Raw genomic sequence first — 18571 nt, 5'->3', positions numbered from 1 at the left:
CATTTAGGTATAGCTTTGCCAAAATAACCTGTCCATTGCTGTGTGCACATCACCTATCACATGCTGTTGTAGAGGCAGCTGATTTTGAGTGGCACTGGATGTAGCTTTAGTTTGTAGGCGCTATATAAATGTAGCAATTTATTGTGCTTTTAAGTTCTTATTTGATAGGTTTGCCTCACATTTTAAAGGCCAGTGTCACTCAGTCAGGTTTTAGGCAGCTGAGAGCTACTATGAGTCACACTCACTCTCTTCCTCCAGGAATAGTTCCAGGTTTCCAAGCTAACCTGGTTACAAAAACAAATGATACCCCAGGACTCTCTTAAGCAGAGATGTCAAACACCCAGCCTACTTGGTACATTTATGTGGCCTACATGGTATATTCAGATTCTGCAGAATCTCAGCTTTCTTTTTTAAAAATGGGTAAGTTTCTAGCCCTTGTGGTTGAATAATAAACAAACAAATACATAATGTTCCAAATATGAGCTACGTATAACTGCTAGGAATTATCCCTCAGCCTTGCCGGCAGCTGAAACAAAGGCTCTGGAAGCACAACACACAACCTTCAATCTGATCTGGGTTGTTTTTAACTTTCAAACTTAATGACAAGACCTCACATATCAGCCTTAACTGTTTTGTCCCCAGATCCTGATCATTTTATAATGGGGAATCCGGGAGTTGCTGCTGAAGAATACCTTTCCCAGCTCCAGTTGCAACTGTATGATTATCAACAAGTGCAGGTCTACACTATGAGCTAAACTTGACCTAAATTACACAACTCCAGTTATATGGATGATGTCGCTGGAGTCGGTGTACTTTAGGTTAACTATCTATAGTGTCTACACTTTGCTGGGTCAACAGGAGAATCTCTCCCATCAACTTACCTTAAGTTTCTCATGCCAGTGGAGTACCAGAATTGTCGGGAGCACATTTGGTGGTTGATTTAGTGGGTCTTCACTAGACCTGTTTAATCAACCCCTGGTAGTGGTGACAAGTCCTAAGGCCTTATGGCTTGTAAAGAGGTCCCATTTAGGAGTGGAACTGGGGCTCAGATAAGTTGCTCAGCATTAACAGACAAAGCACACTCAGAGCATTAGCATCTTCTTGCTAGCTAACAATAATACAAACAGCAACTTAGCTTTTATGGTTCCTTTTATTTAATAAAAAGCACTTTCACAAAATTAATTTAGACTTTCCTGCCCTTGGGACCCAATACCCACATACCCGGTCTAGATGCTGTTAATAAAGCACTGGGTGTAGGACACAGCCAAAGGCAACATGCTGAGCTAGGTGAACTATTGCCTTGAGTGGTGTATCTTCTACAGGTACTTCACTCAGTACCAGAGTGCACTGGTTTTGCTGTGGCTTGGGCAGAACTGACTATAATTGGGGTGCTCCAGTCACTCCAAAAGCCTTTTCCCTCTGAGTTCTTGCAGCGAACCATCAGAATGTACCCAGTTTCTGGCTTCACATCATATATATAGTAGCTGGTCTGTTCACCCACATCAGGCTCTTGCTAACACAAAGAAAGAGAAAAAAACTAATTACATTACTTTCACTTCCCTTCCAAAGAACAAGAGTAATTCTTTTCCCCCTTCATTCTTTAGTTAGGAGAAATAACTGAGAGAACGAATGGTAATAATGCTTAACACTTGGCACCTCCAAAATATTTTATGTGCATTAAATTATGCACACAACAAGGAAACTGATGCACAGCCAAGTGACTGGCTCAAGGCCATATAAGAAATAGTGTCTGCACCAGGAGAGGAACACAGGAAATCTGTGGACCCTGGACCAATAAACCATACATGGAAGAACTCACCTGTTTAAATAAACAGGTTTCCTTTTTAAACAGATTTTGATTTATTCTCAAAAAAGAAATTGTTTGGAAAATGCATGGTATATGAAGTCACAGTCTGTCTTAAAGAAGAGGTACTCATTAAAGAAAAGAACTGCAAATTATAGATAGGAAAAAGACTTCCATGCAGTCTAAGTTCCAGTTTTGTCTCCTTGGAACCTCAACCTATCTGGAAATATATGGCACACAGAGACATCTAGTGGCTAAATCATATATTGCAGGTAAACGATCATATATAATATAGAGCCCAGTGTCTGAGAGTCTGTAACGCTGAAATGCTGGCTGTTCCCTCTGGGGGGCGCTGTTGCCTGAAAATGCTGGCTGTTCCCTCTGGAGGGCGCTGTTGCCTGAAATGCTGGCTGTTCCCTCTGGAGGGCGCTGTTGCCTGAAATGCTGGCTGTTCCCTCTGGAGGGCGCTGTTGCCTGAAATGCTGGCTGTTCCCTCTGGGAGACCCATGCTGCATGGGGAGTGCGGGGCCCAAACGGCTGCTTGCACCGCTTGCTCCCCCGTTGTGGCCCGGCTGAGTGGTGCAGAAGTCAGCCGAGCACCACGGTGGAAGGGGAAGGGGGGCAGGGCGGTGACGTACATGCCCAGGAGGTGGGGCCTGGCCATGTACGTCACCGCCTCGCCCCCCTTCGCCTCCTGCCATGGCGCTTGGATGACTTCTGCACCGCTCAGCCAGACCGCCGCATGGGAGCAAGTGGTGCAAGCGATGGTTTGGACTCCGCGGTCCCCCGAGTGAGAGGCAGGAGGGGGAGGAGAAGAGAAGGCGAGACAGAGAGAGAGGCAGGAGGCACAGGAGAGTTGAGAGAGGGGGAGGTAATAGAAGGAGGAGGAGAGAGAGAGAGAGAGAGACGGAGAGAGAGACCGGAGGCTCAGGAGAGAAAACCAATGTGGAGGAGAGACCTGAAAATCCCATCTTATGACGGGCTAATTGGCTAGTTAATATATAGCTTCAGGGGGTAGCCGAGCTACAGTCTGTAACAAGAAAAACTTAAAAAACAACAAATAGTCTAGTAGCACCTTAAAGACTAACAAAACATGTAGATGGTATCGTGGGCACAGCCCACTTCTTCAGATGACCGGAATGTTGGAAGTCCAGATTCAAGATGTCCAGATCCAAGAGGGTTCCAAGATCTTGGATCTGGACTTCCAACACTTCGGTCATCTGAAGAAGTAGGTTGTGCCCACGATAGCTCATGATACCATCTACATGTTTTGTTAGTCTTTAAGGTGCTACTAGTCTATTTGTTATTTTTTAAGTTTTATTAGCGCAACCTCTTGGAAAGCAACTGTTCTTGAAACCATTTTCATTATAGCGTGGTTGTCACAATGCTTGTGTCCACAGCTAACACATTTTCAGACAAAACTGTTCAAGACTGATTAGGACTAAACGAGGCCAGTGTGAGGCTGCCCAATGCTAGTGGAGCTCTACCTGCTTACAGACTCCAATACTCACACAATTTATAGGAGGGCTGCTCCAAACTACACTGGCTTATAATGACTCAAGAGGAGTCATTATGTCAGCAGGAATTGTTGAACCACAGAAGGTTTCAATCACCTCCCAACACCTTTGTATATCCAGCAAGGTGGGGGTGATGGTGGTAGGAAGACATGTCTAGAGCTGCGCTGCACTTAGTTTGTGCCAGCCATGGACTCCACTGTGCTGGAAGAATCTTTAGTTGCCTAGTTAAGGCCGCTTTCTGGCCCTTGATGCTGCTGGGGGAAAGAAAGAGATCAGAGGGGGCAAAAAGGCGTAGGAGAAGGACAGAATCTAACCACGAAGTTTGGATCCTGAGCTAGGGTAGTCTTTTCATCTAAAAGAATCATTGATGTCAAACAGGGTTTCTAGTCCACCCACCTGGCCAGTTATAATATTGTTTTTTAAAAGGGGCCTTTATTTTCAATCACTTTCATTGCCCTTACAGAATGCATGGTCAACACTGAACTCACAAGTTAATATTCTAGGATACTGACTGCAGGGTCAGAGCCATCTCTGGTGTAATCCTGTGAAGTCCATGGAGGAATGAGGAGTCTAATTGTTTCACTTTCTTTGTGACAGCACATCTGCTGCTGTTGAATCTCTTATTTGCTGAAAAGTTCCTAGCCCACTTTTAAGTGTTTAAATTTCTAGGCAGTGTGCAGACTTCTGCTGGACAAGGTTCCTTGCAAACCAGCCAGCTACGGTTACCCAGGACTCTAGTGAGCAGGGCCAGCTTTAGGAAGTGCGGGACCCAATTCGAACCAAATTTTGGTTGAGCAAAAAAAAAAAAACCAACTCAGCACACAAACAAACAACTCAGCCCTTTTAAATCCCCAGCTACAGGGAAGAGTCCTGCCTTCCTGCCAAACCCACAGGCCGACTCCCCCTCCTGCGGCACACAGAAGCCACCGTGCTCCTCCTTCGAGGCCGATGCCCCCTCTCACAGCGCGCCCAGTACACTTCCGGGTTTAGGGTGCGGGGCCCTTTTAGGCGCGGGGCCTGATTCAGGGGAATCGGGCAAATCGGCCTAAAGCCGGCCCTGCTAGTGAGGAAAGCCCCAGGCATGTTTTTAAATGTTAAATGTTACACAACAGACACAGCTCATGGAAGGCAAGAAAAGCAAAAGTGACTCACCTTCCATTTGCCACATCCCTGTTCTTGGTACTGAAGCTCAAACACCAGTGGAAAATATGAGGCTGCCAAACCTGGTGGGTACCTCCATTCTACGGAGAGATGGGTGCCAAATCCAATGGCCTTTAGGCCCTCTGGTGGTTCAGTTTTGGCTATTTAAAAAAAAGAAGGTGATCAGAGGAGGGGCTAAACTCACATTGTGGGCATACTGGACTTGGGTGGAGGGCTGGCTGTGTGACCATGTACATATGCGTCCATTCATGCGGTAGGGTGAAATTTTCTAAAGGACTGGAATGATTTAGTTGGCTAGGTCTCATTTCCAAGTGACTTAAATACTCGGGAGCCTAAAATTTTCAATAAGACTTCAGTTCTGGGGCCCAGAGCCTCAAAAGGTATTTAGGCACCACTGAAATCGAAAGGATTTAGGTACCTAAAACCCTTTGAGGACCTGGGCCTTGAATCCCAAGTTATTTTACCCCTCATCACTAGAGGAGGAAATCACTAAAAAAAACTAGTATCTTCCCCATAGCAAAGAGTAACTCATTCACAATAGAAGAGGAAACTGCAGCAGATGGGGAGAGCAACCCCACTCTGAATTTTGGCAAATGCAAGAGTTGTGAATCTTATTATTTAAAAGCAAAACAAAGACTTGAACTGGTTAACATATTACAAAAGGAGCTTTCCTTACATTCAACACCCTATTGACATTAAAAGCTAAGCATGGGACACTTCCAGCCCACTCAATTAGCTTCATTAGCACTGGGACTACAATTGACAGGTACAATTTTTTCTCCCTCTCTCTTCTTTATTCCTTATTTCCTTCTTAACCCTTTTTTTTCTCTACTCAGAATCATCTCATCTGAGGAAGTGGGTTTTGCCCACAAAAGCTCATGACACTGTATATATATATTTCTGTTAGTCTCTAAGGAGCCGCAGGACTACTCATTGTTTTTAAAGTTTCCTTTGGCGCGAAGTAACTAATATAACAGCTTCTTATCAAAAGCCCACAGCCCCAAGCAGTAAAATCACCCTATGCTACCCGCTCTTAGTTGGCAGCACTTGTGAAGCCGAAGTTTCTAAAACATCTGCCAGTGTCACTACTCACCCTCAGGGCATGTCTACACTAGGAAATTATTTTGAAATAACTTCTTTAGAAATAATAACTTCCGAAATAACAATTTAAAAATAAGTGTTATTCCTCATGGAAAGCAAGAGTTGTTATTTCAAAATAACACGCTTGGTAGTATGGACGATCCACTTGTTATTTCAAAATTATTCCCTAGTGTAGACGAGGGCTGAGAGTCCTGCCAATGCAGGACTGGCCTTGAGGTTTTATGGGAATCCAAAGGAATGCCCTTCCTCCCTGCCCCAATAACTGAAAAAGAAAAGTGAGGGTGGTGACCGCCACAAACCACCATTGACTTCAGCGAATCTGGTCCCAATACTCTTTAGTTCAGTACAGGCAGTCCCCGGGTTACGTACAAGATAGGGACTGTAGGTTTGTTCTTAAGTTGAATTTGTATGTAAGTCAGAACTGGTACATATTGTAGGGGAAACTCTAGCCAAACATTTCTCCAGAGCTCAGTTTTATTCTCCCACACCTCACATCCCTCAGTCCTTTATTCTCAAGCTGAGGTGTCTGCTGAGAAAAGCTGCTCTGCGTCTCCCCGGTCTGCTGAGGGGGGCGCTAGCTTCGTGTCTCCCTGGTCTGCTGGGGGGAAGCAGCTAGTGCGGGGTTGCCTCACCCCGTTTGTAAGTAGGGATCCGATGTAAGTCGGATCCATGTAACCCGGGGACTGCCTGTAATTACACACGTGCATATAACTCTACTTCCCCCCCCGTCAGGAATATTCTGAAACACATGCTCAAGTGCTGTTTTCCTGAATCAGGCCAAAGTCTTCAAGGAGGGGTGGAAGATACTGAGAAATCTCATTGGCCAAGAGCCCCTCCCCCTCATGTTACTAATAGTAAGTCTCATTGTGAAGGAAGTAATGTATATTAAAAAGCTTCAGAGGGGTAGCCGAGTTAGTCTGTAACAGGAAAAACTTAAAAAACAACAAATAGTCTAGTAGCACCTTAAAGACTAACAAACCATGTAGGTGGTATCATGAGCTTTGTGAAGAAGTGGGTTGTGCCCATGAAAGCTAATACATGTTTTGTTAGTCTTTAAGGTGCTACTAGACTATGGATATTAAAATAATTCTTCTAGGTACAATAAGGCAGGGAAGTATTATGATTGAGTAATTTACTGCATGTGCCTCTCAGCCTGGGGGTGATTTTCCCGCCTCTAAGTCTGCTGCGAGGGCCACAGTTTCTGTTTTATGGAGCTGCCTCCTGGAGCACGCAAAGGCAGAGGCTGTTTGTGGAGGGATTGGAGGGGAAAGGTTTGTGTGGCAGGGCAAAGAACACCTCCTTAGCAGAGACAAACCATTCTCAGTGCAGAAGTATGACCAGTCCCTGGATGGAAAAATAAGAACAGCCATACGGAACACCAATGGTTCAGCTGGACCAGGAGTCTGTCTTGCAACAGTGGCTGGTGCAAGATGCTTCAATGGGAAGGAACACGCAAGGCAATTTCTGAGGGATCCATCCCATCATCCAGTCCCAACTTGTGGTAAAAAGAAAGTCCCTACTCCTGTCACACACTTGCTCTTTCTTCTGTGTGTGTGTGAGTGTGAGTCAACTCCTATCACATATTCAACTTTGTGTGTGAGAAATTCTATCGCACACTCACTCTGTGCAAGATTCTACTTCTATTGCACACTTGCCGTGTGCAAGATTGCTCCCATTACACACACACTCTGCATGTATGTGAGAGAGACTACTAATGCACACTCACTGTACGTGGGAGAGACTGCTCCTGTAACACACTTGCTCGGTTTGAATACGAGAGTGAGACAATTCCTTTTGCACACTCAGTCTCTGTGTGTGATATGCTTGTTTTCTCCCCCCCCCCCCCTCCACTCCCTATGCTCAAACCTGGCACTGAGTCAAACCACAACCACCAGCCCAGGAAAAGGCTGAGCTGTTTCACTCTGCATCTGGGGGGATGGGTAGCTCATGCTGCTGTAGGCTGAACAAAAACAACAATAAAAAAAAAAGAAACGGTTTATAGCGAGGAGAAGCTGGCAGCAAAGAGTGATGGGAGGGAGGCAAGCCAATGTCAGGGCATTTCAACCACTGCTGCCTTTGAAAGAGGCCCATTACTTTCAGAGGCTGATGCTCACCCTCTGCTTGGGGATTAACATTCTGTCCAGACAAAAAATTGAGGAAGAAACAGCTCTAGCCATGGGCCCGTCTGTGCAGCACATTTCTCAGAGGTAGGGGACTGAACTAGCACACACAAATGCCTCAGCTGTATTTCGGTATTTGCCTGTGTAGATGGGAACAATTGGAATTAGAATCACATTACAGTGCTTAACAGGCACGGTCATTGGCATGGCTTAGACCCAGTTACAACATGGTGGAGACATACTGTGTTAAACCCCATTCTCGACCCTGTTCAGAAGGGACCGTTATCAGCCCATCACCCTGCGCTAGATGCTCAGAGACGCTAAGCTCATACATGTGACATGCAGACTTTCTGGAGTCTCATGCAATTGAAACCTGGCCCATCCTGGCCCAGCTCTACCAGGCTCTGCTGCTATCGGTGTGTTCTGCCTTAAACACAAGAGGGAGGGGCCTGGTTCTCTAACTCTGGAGCTGCTGCTGCATCTGAGTAGCTCCCCATCCACTCTGGGGGAAGCGGCTGGCATGCAGGGGCTGCTGAACTGAGCCAGTGGCAAACAGCGCAATCAAGCTGCAAGGACCACATGGCATAGATATGGAACAGGGCAGATTTTAGGGCACCCAGAGAGAGACAGAGATGGTCACTCCCAGGTCAAAAACCCTGATTTGTAGAGCCCTGCGCAGATACAAAATTTGTATCCGCATCTGTCTCTGCAAAAATGAGCCGCGGATATCCGCACTGACATCTGTGGATGCGAATACCCATGGATATCTGCAGCTTTGCAGGGTTCCACTTGTTTACCCCAACCCCTCCCCTCCAAAAATATCCGTGCTGTGAGGAAAAGAAAAGAAAAGTAAAGAGGAGCTGCAGCAGTGCAGGAATAGGGAGGCTGTGTTAAATCCAGCATGCTGTCAGAAGGGATGGGAGGAGAACAGATACTGGGTGAGGGCCAAGAGAAAGAGAGTGAGATGCCTAGAAGTATAAAAAGCCCTGAAAGGAAGGAGTCTAGCCCCTGCCTTTGGATGCAATCGCCCAAGATAAGGGGCTGTCCCCCCTGGCTGCCTTCTGCTGTTCTACCCTAGAGACTACTGGAGCTGCATTGTTAGCTGAAGCTTCTTTGTTTAAAATTTGGGGCCAGGGCTTGAGACACAGCCCTGGGATCTAACCTTCCTTGGCTTTTTGTTCATATTGTGTCTGTTAAAAGCCTAGAGTGGGGGGGGGGGGTCTGTGTTCACGCTGGGGGTGCGTCCACAATAGGAAAACAAGAGGAGGGTTACTATGTGCTAGCTGGTACACATGAAAACCCTGCCATGGAGAGGGCCATCCTTACCTATACACAGAATAGACAGCTGCATAGGGCACCTGAAAATTCGGGGCTTAACTTAGGTTTTAGTGTCAACCCTCTCACCTCTTCCTATCCTTGTTCTGTGGCAGTGCTTACCCAAGAGAAGAGCTAGTTAACTTAAAAGTGAAAAAGCCTGCCAGGCCTATTAGCAAGACACTGAACCTGTGAAAGAGCCATGCAAGTGGTAATGAAACCATTTACCAGGCATTTGGCAATCCCAGGCACATACTGTCCATTTCTGAATTTACTGTAACAAAATACAGGACTATGACTAACACAGCTACATTTCTATCACTATTCTGAATTTACTGTGCGAGTCTACAGGACCTTAGTTTAAAATATGCTTTAAAATATTTCATGTGTGTTGCTGAAGATTATAACATCACATCTCTTTAAAAAAAAAAATCACACACAACCCGGGCTGCCATCAGGCAAAAGAGAACTAATAGCACTGCGTAGGGCCCCATAAATCCTAAGGACGTCCCTAGCCATGGACAAGGTAGTTGGTAGTTTTCACACGTTAGCTTGTGGAGGTTTGACCTGTTAACACATGTGAAAACTAACAATGGCCTTGTTTGGCCCATGATTTTAACTCACGTTAGTTATGATGTATTCGCTATTGTGTGGTAAAACCACCTTTTTCCCAAGTGAAGACAAAGCCTCGGCGATCAGGAATAGCCAACCCCAGGGCCACCAACCAGGGGAGGGAGGGCAAAGGGGGCAGTTGCCCCAGGAATTTAAAAGAGCTAAGCATTCTGGGTGGCTGCTACAACAGCAGCAATGGCTGCTGGAGCTTGTGCGGGGCTCTCCAAGCAGCGCTGAAGACTGGCTGTACTAAGCCCTACCTCTTCTGCCTGAGGCCCTGCCCCTTCTGAGTGCCCAGAGCTGAGCCCTCACACACACAGGGTATGTCTACACTACCCCGCTAGTTCGAACTAGGAGGGTAATGTATGCATACCGCACTTGCAAATGAAGCCCGGGATTTGAATTTCCCGGGCTTCATTTGCATAAGCGGGGAGCCGCCATTTTAAAATCCCCGCTGGTTCGAACCCCGTGCCGCGCGGCTACACGGGGCTCGAACTAGGTAGTTCGAACTAGGATTCCTATTCTGTGGTGTACTGGTAGTTCGGAATAGGAATCCTAGTCCGAACTACCTAGTTCGAGCCCCGTGTAGCCGCGTTACACGAGGTTCGAACCAGCGGGGATTTAAAAATGGCGGCTCCCCGCTTATGCAAATAAAGCCCAGGAAATTCAAATCCCAGGCTTCATTTGCAAGTGCGGTATGCATACATTACCCCGCTAGTTCGAACTAGGAGGGTAGTGTAGACATACCCACATTGCCCAGGGCCGAAAAAAATCTGTTACCAGCCCTGGCCAAACTGTTGCCTAAATAACAGCACTGCTCTCCCAGGAGCGTTGCAATGCTTCAGTCATAGCTATTCCTTGTGACACCAAGGGGAGGTTGTATTATTCCCAGTGGGGCCAACAGCCATCGCGGATCCTGGGGCAAGGTGTGTGTGGGGGGAGCAGCTACGCACCCCTGGAAGGGGCAGGGCCTCAGGCAGAAGGGGTGGGACCAAGGGCAGTCAGCCCTTAGTGCCTCCCAGACTGCAACATGACCCACCAGCTTTCACAGCGGCGCTCTGGCCGCCATTCAAAGGGGGCTGGGGCTGCAGCCACTGTTGCTGCAGTAGAGACAACACTGGCCAGAAGCTCTGGGCCTCTTTGAATCTCCGGACCGGGGGGCAACTTTGTCCTCCCCATCCACAAGACTGATTCTCCATCTATCAAGTAGCAATAAACAGACCCAGGACTTTTGGTTTGCATATGGGCACAGAGGGAATCAATATCTCAATTATTATAGTCCTAGGTCAAGATCACTGGAGCATGATGCCTTCCTCTACGGGGTTGCTCTATTAATGTCATGAAGAGTCTCTCCATTGCCACCAGTGGGCTCAGGGTCAGGACTCAAAGGTGAATATTTGCTCTAATTTTCTCTCCACAATAAATACAATTCAACAAAGAACTAACCCACCAAACACACCCTGGCACGCATACACGCATCCCCTACACACCAATGTCTTCAGTGTTAACAATCAGCTTCTCTGATGTCCCGTTTCCAGTTTCCACCCAGATTTCATAGGTCAAGTACAGGCACAGGTTGGTGCGGCTGAAATAGCAGGAGTTGGGGCCACTGGTGACATAGTCTTTGCATTCTTCAGCTTCAGTTGCTCCCCTAAACCAAGTGAACAAAGAGTGAGAATACTGTCCCAGTAGAGGTCTTTCTGCAGGAAGACATATGACACTCTCCCACTCCTGCACTTTGGGCATGTTCTCAAAGGCCGCTCCTTTTTTTAAAGGGGCATTTTTTCTGTGCTTGCTTTATAGGCATGTGGAAATCTCTCGGTCGTTAATTTTTCAACCCATCGCACTGCTGATGGGACATGTGTGTGCTTTGTCAACCACTGGGATGTCCATTCGGACGATTGCGAAGGTACGGTGGGTGTGTCCAGCTGAGCTATGCAGTATGCTGCATTGCCGCAGAGGCTGAAAAAATAGTTAGACCAGAGACCATCACATTAGCGTGTGTGATTTGGAGACACGCTTAATAAGAGCTGGTGCTGCTTGTTTCTAACCTCAGCATTCTAAAGCAGGGGTGGGTCGGGGGCTGGTGACCCATGGAAAAATCAGTTGGGGGCCACCCAAAAGCAAAAAGCAAAAAGCAAAAAGCAAAAAGCAAAAAGCAAAAAAAAAAAAAACCCAACCCCCACATTCACTTCACACACCAGAGCTTAGGGGGGCCTAGACTAGTATATTTTGTGGACCTTTCTATGCTCTGGGGTCGGGCCAAAAATTAGAAGTTCAATGTGTGCGTGGGGGCTGCTGGGAAGGGGGCTTGGGATGCAGGGTCTGGGCAGGAGGGGACCACAGAGCTCAAGTGCCAGCTCCCCAATGCTGGGGGTGGGGGAGGCGCCTCAAGCCTTGGGAATCAGATTCAGTCCCTGGGACAGAGATTTCTCACCCCTGTTCTAAAGGAATAGTCCAATCACCCACAGTAACACCAAGAAGGCCAATTCTGGAGAATTTGCCTATATGACTGGAAAGGTACTTACACAATTATTTCAATTCCCACCCCTGCTCTGAAGAGACAGTACAGTGCAGATAATGTGCGTCTAAAATACTGCGGCCCACCCCATTCATAAAGCAGAGGGTGGTGGAAATGCCACACAGTGAATTATATTATGTCAAAAGAAGAGCATTACGTCCCCTTGCTGGATGCTATGGTGTCTCCCATAAACATGCAGTAATTCTAGGATCCTGTTTCATGTCTGGGATAAAGTTTCCCCCCAGTTTTACTTACCTCATCTTGTATCTGAGATGGAATGTTGTATTGGATGCAGCACCATCCTGTGGAGTCCAGTGGCATGACATGCTCTTTGGATAAAGCATTAAGCACTGCAGGTGTAAGTCAGAAGCAGCTCCTAGTGATTGCAAGGGGAGAACGGAGAGATAGGTCATCAAACAGATTGATGGCCATTTTAATTATGCCACCAGAACTAGGAAACATCTTACTAGTATTCTTCAGAATGAGGAATTCACATTCAAAACCCCCACAATCATCTTACTGCACTTTATCTTGCATATTTCCATCTCTAGCATCTATGCTCCTAAAGGGAAATTACCTTTTTACACAGCCTAAAGAGGAGGCATGTCTGGAACATCATCTCTGTCTGGCCTTCATGACAGCCAGGCTGTTTTCACCTCCAGCCTCTACTTAGGCATCTCATGGAGTGATAATTCTAAACCTCTATTTTCAGGGGCTTATAATTTAGCTGTAAAATTTGCTCCAGGCTGAACCTTGGCAGGCACAGTCTCCTCATGGGGGTTGGTTGGTTCTAACTCTGGAAGCAAACATCTGTTTACCTATCTTGATGGATAAGAGTGCAAAAAATAATATCGTTCCGGAGGCTTGTCTGCTATGCTTAAAATGAACATTTTGTTTATTTGATTGTATTTATTTTTGTGCAGGCTTTGGGTCCACACAATGGAAAAGGAGCATTTGCTAGTGGGGGCAGAAGGAAGCTCATAAAAGCCACAGAGCTATTTTATTTAGCAGTGTGTCTTTCAGTACATACATGGCAAGTTTTTCTTCCCCCTGTGACTGAACACTTTCAAGTAGGAATAAGGGATCTTCCGGAAAAGGGCTTATTTTCCGCAAGATCCCGTCTAGACTGGCGCTTTTCTCCGGCAAAACCCCGAGCCGGAAAAAAGCAGCAGCCATGTTCATGCAAATGCCGCGGGGGATATTTAAATCCCCCGCGGCATTTGCAATTCCGACTGGTCTCATTAGCATCCCTTTTACGGAAAAGGGTGCCAGTGTAGACACAGCCCTGGATTTCAGTCTCAGGATCTTGATACACATACTGCTATTTTACAGTTATCAGTGGAGCGCTGACCCCCTTTGCACATTGCTGAACCTCAGGTAACAAAAACAGGTGCCAATACCCACTTGTCTTCCCACTGCTCAGGACCCTTTCTACCTGCCCTCCTGGGTATTCAAAGTCCTGCCTCTCCCTTCACCAAGCCAAGTGACTGTAGTGGGGAGACCAGGGGAGAGATAAGTCTCTATGTTCTGAAGACCCACCGTTGTCCATCATGCAGCAGGTTGGTGTGCTCCAGTGCAAATGGAAGCCACATGTCAGGGCAAGTAAGGTTGAATACTAGCCACACTGCATAGTAGCAAGCTGCAAGTCCCTAGCTCCTTTACTTATGCATATGAAGGGAAAAAGAAGGGCAGGCTGTGGTTAGAGGCCTGTGTCCAAGTATGAGTCCCCTCATTCTAATGAGCTGCATATTTCTCTCTCGGGTTTTGCTCCTGTGACTAGGCAGGATAACATGGCAGCTGCACAGTGCTCTTAATCCTTCACAATCAGACTCCCACTCACTGCCTATTCTCCTCATTGCATTTCCCCTTCTGATTATGGCCACAACACACCCTATCTAGCCTGTGCTAGGCTCAGGCCTTCTGTCATTAGTAAGGCTTCACTGAATGTCACCTGAACTTAGATTTAACCTCAGTCACAATGTTGTAAGCTCCTTGAGGCAGAGCAGAGCAAGGCTATGTTTGTGTAGCACCTAGTACTATGGGGCCAGTCTATGATTGGGCTACTTTCACAAGGCTGCAATACAAAAATAATGGAAAGATCACATCCTTATGATTGACCCGGCCTCCGTTGCAAGCAGCAAGAAGTCTCTCCAATGGGCAAGAGCAGTGAATTCACCCCTTTTTTGCGCCTCAGTTTACAGTGCATCGATCTTGTATTTTACCTTTCAGTGCCAGGTGCCTGCCAGAGATCCTCATTATTACAGCCCAGATGAGGAGGTTGTAGTTAAGCATTCCTGCCATCTGGGGAAAACATAATGGATTGAGCATATGGACAATTAAAAATGCAATGATATATTGAGAGGTCTGACTCTAGCTTATTTTAAACCTTCAGTGCTTCAGCTTCTGGAGAATACTGTGCGCTGGAGAAGCAGCAAGCTCTCTTCCTCCCCACTGTAATTTGTTACACGACGTGTGAGAAGAAAAACATGCCCCTCAATCCAAACTCAAGGACTGGCCAGGGTTTGGTGGCACACTCACAGGTAGCTGACAGATGGGTCACATGCCCCTCTCTCCACCCGATGCTGAGCTGACAGGAGGTTGGTTGGAGAACCAATGTGGTTAGTGATTAACTCTTTGGTTATAAGAGGAATTATTTTTTGAGCAACTGGCCCTTTAAATTATGGCCTGTTGGTCAGACCAGGGGTCTGGGAGTTAGGATTGCTAGAGGCTGTTCCCACCTTTGAGAATGACTTGAAATATGCCCTTGGAGAAGCCTTAATTGCCCAGGTCACTCCTCTTCAGAAATGGTTGTAGTGGATTGCGGCAATGGAAGGCAACATTAATTATTGCCTTACAGGGCACTGAAATGCCCAGCCAAAAGGTACTAACTGTACACAGGATAATGGAGCAGGAGTTGTTTCTAGAGCAGAAATTGAAGCCTTCTAACAATGCCAAAGTCCAGACATGCCATAGTAAAGGGAGGCTTGAGTTCACAGGGGTCGGAAAGATTTGTTTTTTGGTGGAGGGTTAGGCAGATAAAATACTGGGATGGCAGGACGGTTCTCTCTGTAGTTGCTACGTATGTTCTCTGTGAGCAATGAGTTCCATGGGTTAATATGTACAGTGACGCAGCGGCTGCTGCGTTGGGATCATTTCACCAGGCTTCTAACAGGAATTGGAAACAAGCACAGATTGGCTGGACTTGTCCCATAGGCCCTCTTAGAATTAGAGCTGAAGCTGTGCTAGAATCACAGAACTGGAAGAGACCTCAGAAGGTCATCAAGTCCAGCCCCCTGCTCTAGGCAGGACCAATCCCAACTAGCAAGAGCCTTGTCCAGAAAGCAGGTTACTTAGACCCTTTTCTGTATTGTTTACTCATGTCTGAGCAGAGTCTGGAAAGGGGATTTTATCCTGACATCTGTGTGGCTCAGCCCATGCTTTGGACAAGGCCTCCTGTCTGGTGCAGCACATTATCTATATGGCTGGGATCATGTGACATTGCCCTTCCCACTGCTAGGGCTTCTGCCTCCCTGCTCATTTCTAATCAGTGCATGGGGTTAGAATTTAAACTTACGAAAATTCATTTAGGCTAAATGTTGGCCTGGAGGGAAGTTGCTCAGCCATTTTAACATTCACAGCTTCAGAGAAATAGATGTTTATCCATTCAAGGTATAGTCTGTGTATGGAGATAATTGGTTTGTATATAATTTCTAATTGGAAATGATTATCCCATAGTCTGGTCTTATTGACAGAGCTCATAGGCACTGCCTAGTGGTCTGACAGCACAGGATTTAAAGACAGGAACTGTCCTGGCATTGATACCTCCCTCTTGAGTCACATCACTTGTCTGCCTCAGTTTCCCTGCTGATAAAGCCAAAACCTGCTTATTCATTTCATGGGGATAGTGTGTGGGCTAATAGCTATGAAAGGCCTTGAAAATGAACAAGGGTTTCTGCACCGACACAAGAACTGCTTTTAATATGCATTAGAACAGATCTAGTTCATACTGGAGCCTTCCTCTGCTTGATTTACTATTTGCAATCTTGCTTGTGCCATTTTGTGACCTACAGGAGGGAGGCTCATAAATAATGAGTGCCACTGAAATGATGAATAATACCAGTAGGGTCAATGTCACACTCACTCTGTACTGTGGGCCAAATGTCAGGCTTAATGATGCCCCATGGCTTGGGTTATAAAGGGAAGACTCCCTGCTCCCCTCAGTCCATCTCCCACGCATAGTACAGAGAGACCAGCCCTAATACCAAGGGGAGAATACAGCCTGGTAATAGGAACTGCATTTTTAGTTGTAATTTAAGTCCCTTGACCACATTCACCATCATTTTATAGAAAACCATGTTGCATGCAAGACCACTGCTACCATGGTCTTTGTTGCTCTTCTTTCTCCAGCCTCCCTTTTCTATTTCTCCCCCCTTTCTCTGTCTTCGTCTCTTCTCATCTCTTCCCTCTGTAGTCCCTTCCATGCACTCCCAGTTCCCAGCCTCCCAGTTCCCAGCCTCAAAGCTTATTCTAGCTGCTAAAAGAAGCAGCAGTTAAATAGTTAATATTGACACTGAGGTGTCATCATTGAGCTTCAGTGTCAATAAATCAATGGAATAAGGAGGAACAGGAGAATCAACACTTCTGACAGACACAGGCTGCCTGCAGACTGAGGCAGACATTCCTGCATCCGCTAGCCTCAGTTCTTCCCAACCAGGAATTAAATGAAAAGATTAGATTGTGCAGGCTCCCAGGAGGACCACAAATACATGAAGGGAAGGGAAGGGGGGAGCAGAGAGGGACATGGGGAGGGCCTTCCTGCCCTATGCATTGTTCTTTTCCAGTGACCTGAAGAAATCGTCAAAGTAACCTGGAAAGCTGGTCTCTCCTCAAATGAAGCTGGTCCAATAAAAGAATTGTCTCGCCCACACTGTCTCTCTAATATTCCTGCTCTGTGTCCTAAATGGATACTGACAAGTATGTCCTTAAGCATCATTCAAATGTGTATGGCTTTATGGAAACAGCTGGTTAATAATATTTTACCACCACCTATTATGGTCTCAATCCTGCAAACTGTTCAGCATGATTCCTAGGACATACTATGAGCATTCTGTGCAGGACCAGGCTCTCTAATACTTAAAAGCCTTTTTTTTTTTTTAATTACAATTGCTGTCTACTGCCCCACTGCAACTACTGTGGAATATCTTGGTACTTCCTGTGTGAGCCCAGTAATTAGCAGGGGGATGAAGTTCTGTTTGAGCACCACTTCTTCGGAGAAATTACTTGTAAATACCTGCCATTTGGTGGCTCGGTGCATCCTAAAGCCAAATTATTTGCTCTTCAGATGATTCCCCATTAGCTAGGGATAAAAGTCAACCCTGACAAGGCTGCTTGAGCTGCAACCAAAAGAGGATACATTTTCATCTCTTCTCTCTGCCATTAGGTTCAAAACCCATCCCTTAGTCTCAAAACAGTGTGTGTCCATGCTATAAGCTTAAATTTGACACTTTATGTATGGGTTTAAACAAAGACTCTAATTATCTGAGCCATTACAAAGATAGCTTCCCCAATTATCACCCCTAATGTCATTATCTCACAGAAACTTACCTTTCACCCTCATCCCCACTGTGTTCTAAAATTTGATTTGTCACATGCGTTCATTTTTTTTTATTGTATCACTTTAGTATATATGGTTGTGCCGATTTTCTTCCACATATTGATCTGAGGAAGTGGGTCTGGCCCATGAAAGCTCATCACCTAATAAATCTTGTTAGTCTTTAAAGTGCTACATAGTTCTGTCTTTTGTTTCAGTTACACCAGACTAACACGGCTGCATCTCTATCACCATACTATAAGCAGTAACAGTAAAGAATTTGTTACATACCTCAGCAGAAGGTCTTCCGTCACCTTTTGCTTTCTGCAATAAATCTATATTTGCCCTGAAGTCAACACTGATATATATATATACACACACACCCATCACAAACACTCAGGACTATTGGAGGGCTGGGTTTAATTGAGGGAGAAGGAAACAAATATCTTCTCCAGATTATTTTTGGTTCCTGATTCATTCCAAATTTCCTCTTTAAAAAGGGAACAAAACTGTTTTAATGCAGACCAGCTAGCCTAGAACCATACGCATGAAGAGCACCACCTTTGCAGTTCCCTCAGTTCTGTTAATCCAACAGGACTTTCCCTAGTTAGAACAAAAGCTTATGGAGAGTCCCTAGCTGTAGAAAGTGCCTAGCTGGCAATCCGGCTGGCTATAAAATAAAACAAAACCAGAAGCAGAAAACGAGTAATTTACAAGAATTACACTGCAAGTCCCATGCATTAACCCATGGTGTCACAGATGCCTCTTGTTGAGATGTCTCCTACCAGGTCATTTCACTTTGGGGAAAAGAAATGATCATTATGCATGGCT

At 46.0% G+C, this 18571-nt stretch overlaps 1 protein-coding gene across 1 annotated transcript; it reads right to left on the bottom strand.

The window, feature by feature from the left end:
• Window positions 1–1171: 1171 nt before the first annotated feature.
• LOC102457650 (cytokine receptor-like factor 1) lies at window positions 1172–18421 on the bottom strand. Its single transcript, XM_089780437.1, has 5 exons — window positions 14373–18421; window positions 12406–12526; window positions 11120–11280; window positions 4474–4622; window positions 1172–1513 (listed from the first exon to the last, which is right to left on the bottom strand). The coding sequence occupies exons 1-5, from the start codon at window positions 14476–14478 to the stop codon at window positions 1328–1330; spliced, it is 723 nt and encodes a 240-aa protein (XP_089636563.1). The 5' UTR covers window positions 14479–18421; the 3' UTR covers window positions 1172–1327.
• Window positions 18422–18571: the final 150 nt, after the last annotated feature.

This window comes from Pelodiscus sinensis, chromosome 9 (assembly GCF_052426305.1).
Source record: "Pelodiscus sinensis isolate ZL-2025 chromosome 9, ASM5242630v1, whole genome shotgun sequence".
Lineage (NCBI taxonomy): Eukaryota > Metazoa > Chordata > Testudines > Trionychidae > Pelodiscus > Pelodiscus sinensis.
This window is presented reverse-complemented; position numbering and strand designations above follow the sequence as displayed.

Excerpts from the sequence above, each read along its gene's own strand:
- LOC102457650 (XM_089780437.1), bottom strand. The coding sequence starts at position 14,478 with ATGCTCAATCCATTATGTTTTCCCCAGATGGCAGGAATGCTTAACTAC. Across the intron at positions 11,281-12,405 it reads CATCTCAGATACAAGATGAG|GGGAGCAACTGAAGCTGAAG; the intron begins GTAAGTAAAACT and ends CACTTGGTTTAG. Across the intron at positions 1,514-4,473 it reads AGGGATGTGGCAAATGGAAG|CAAGAGCCTGATGTGGGTGA; the intron begins GTGAGTCACTTT and ends TCTTTGTGTTAG.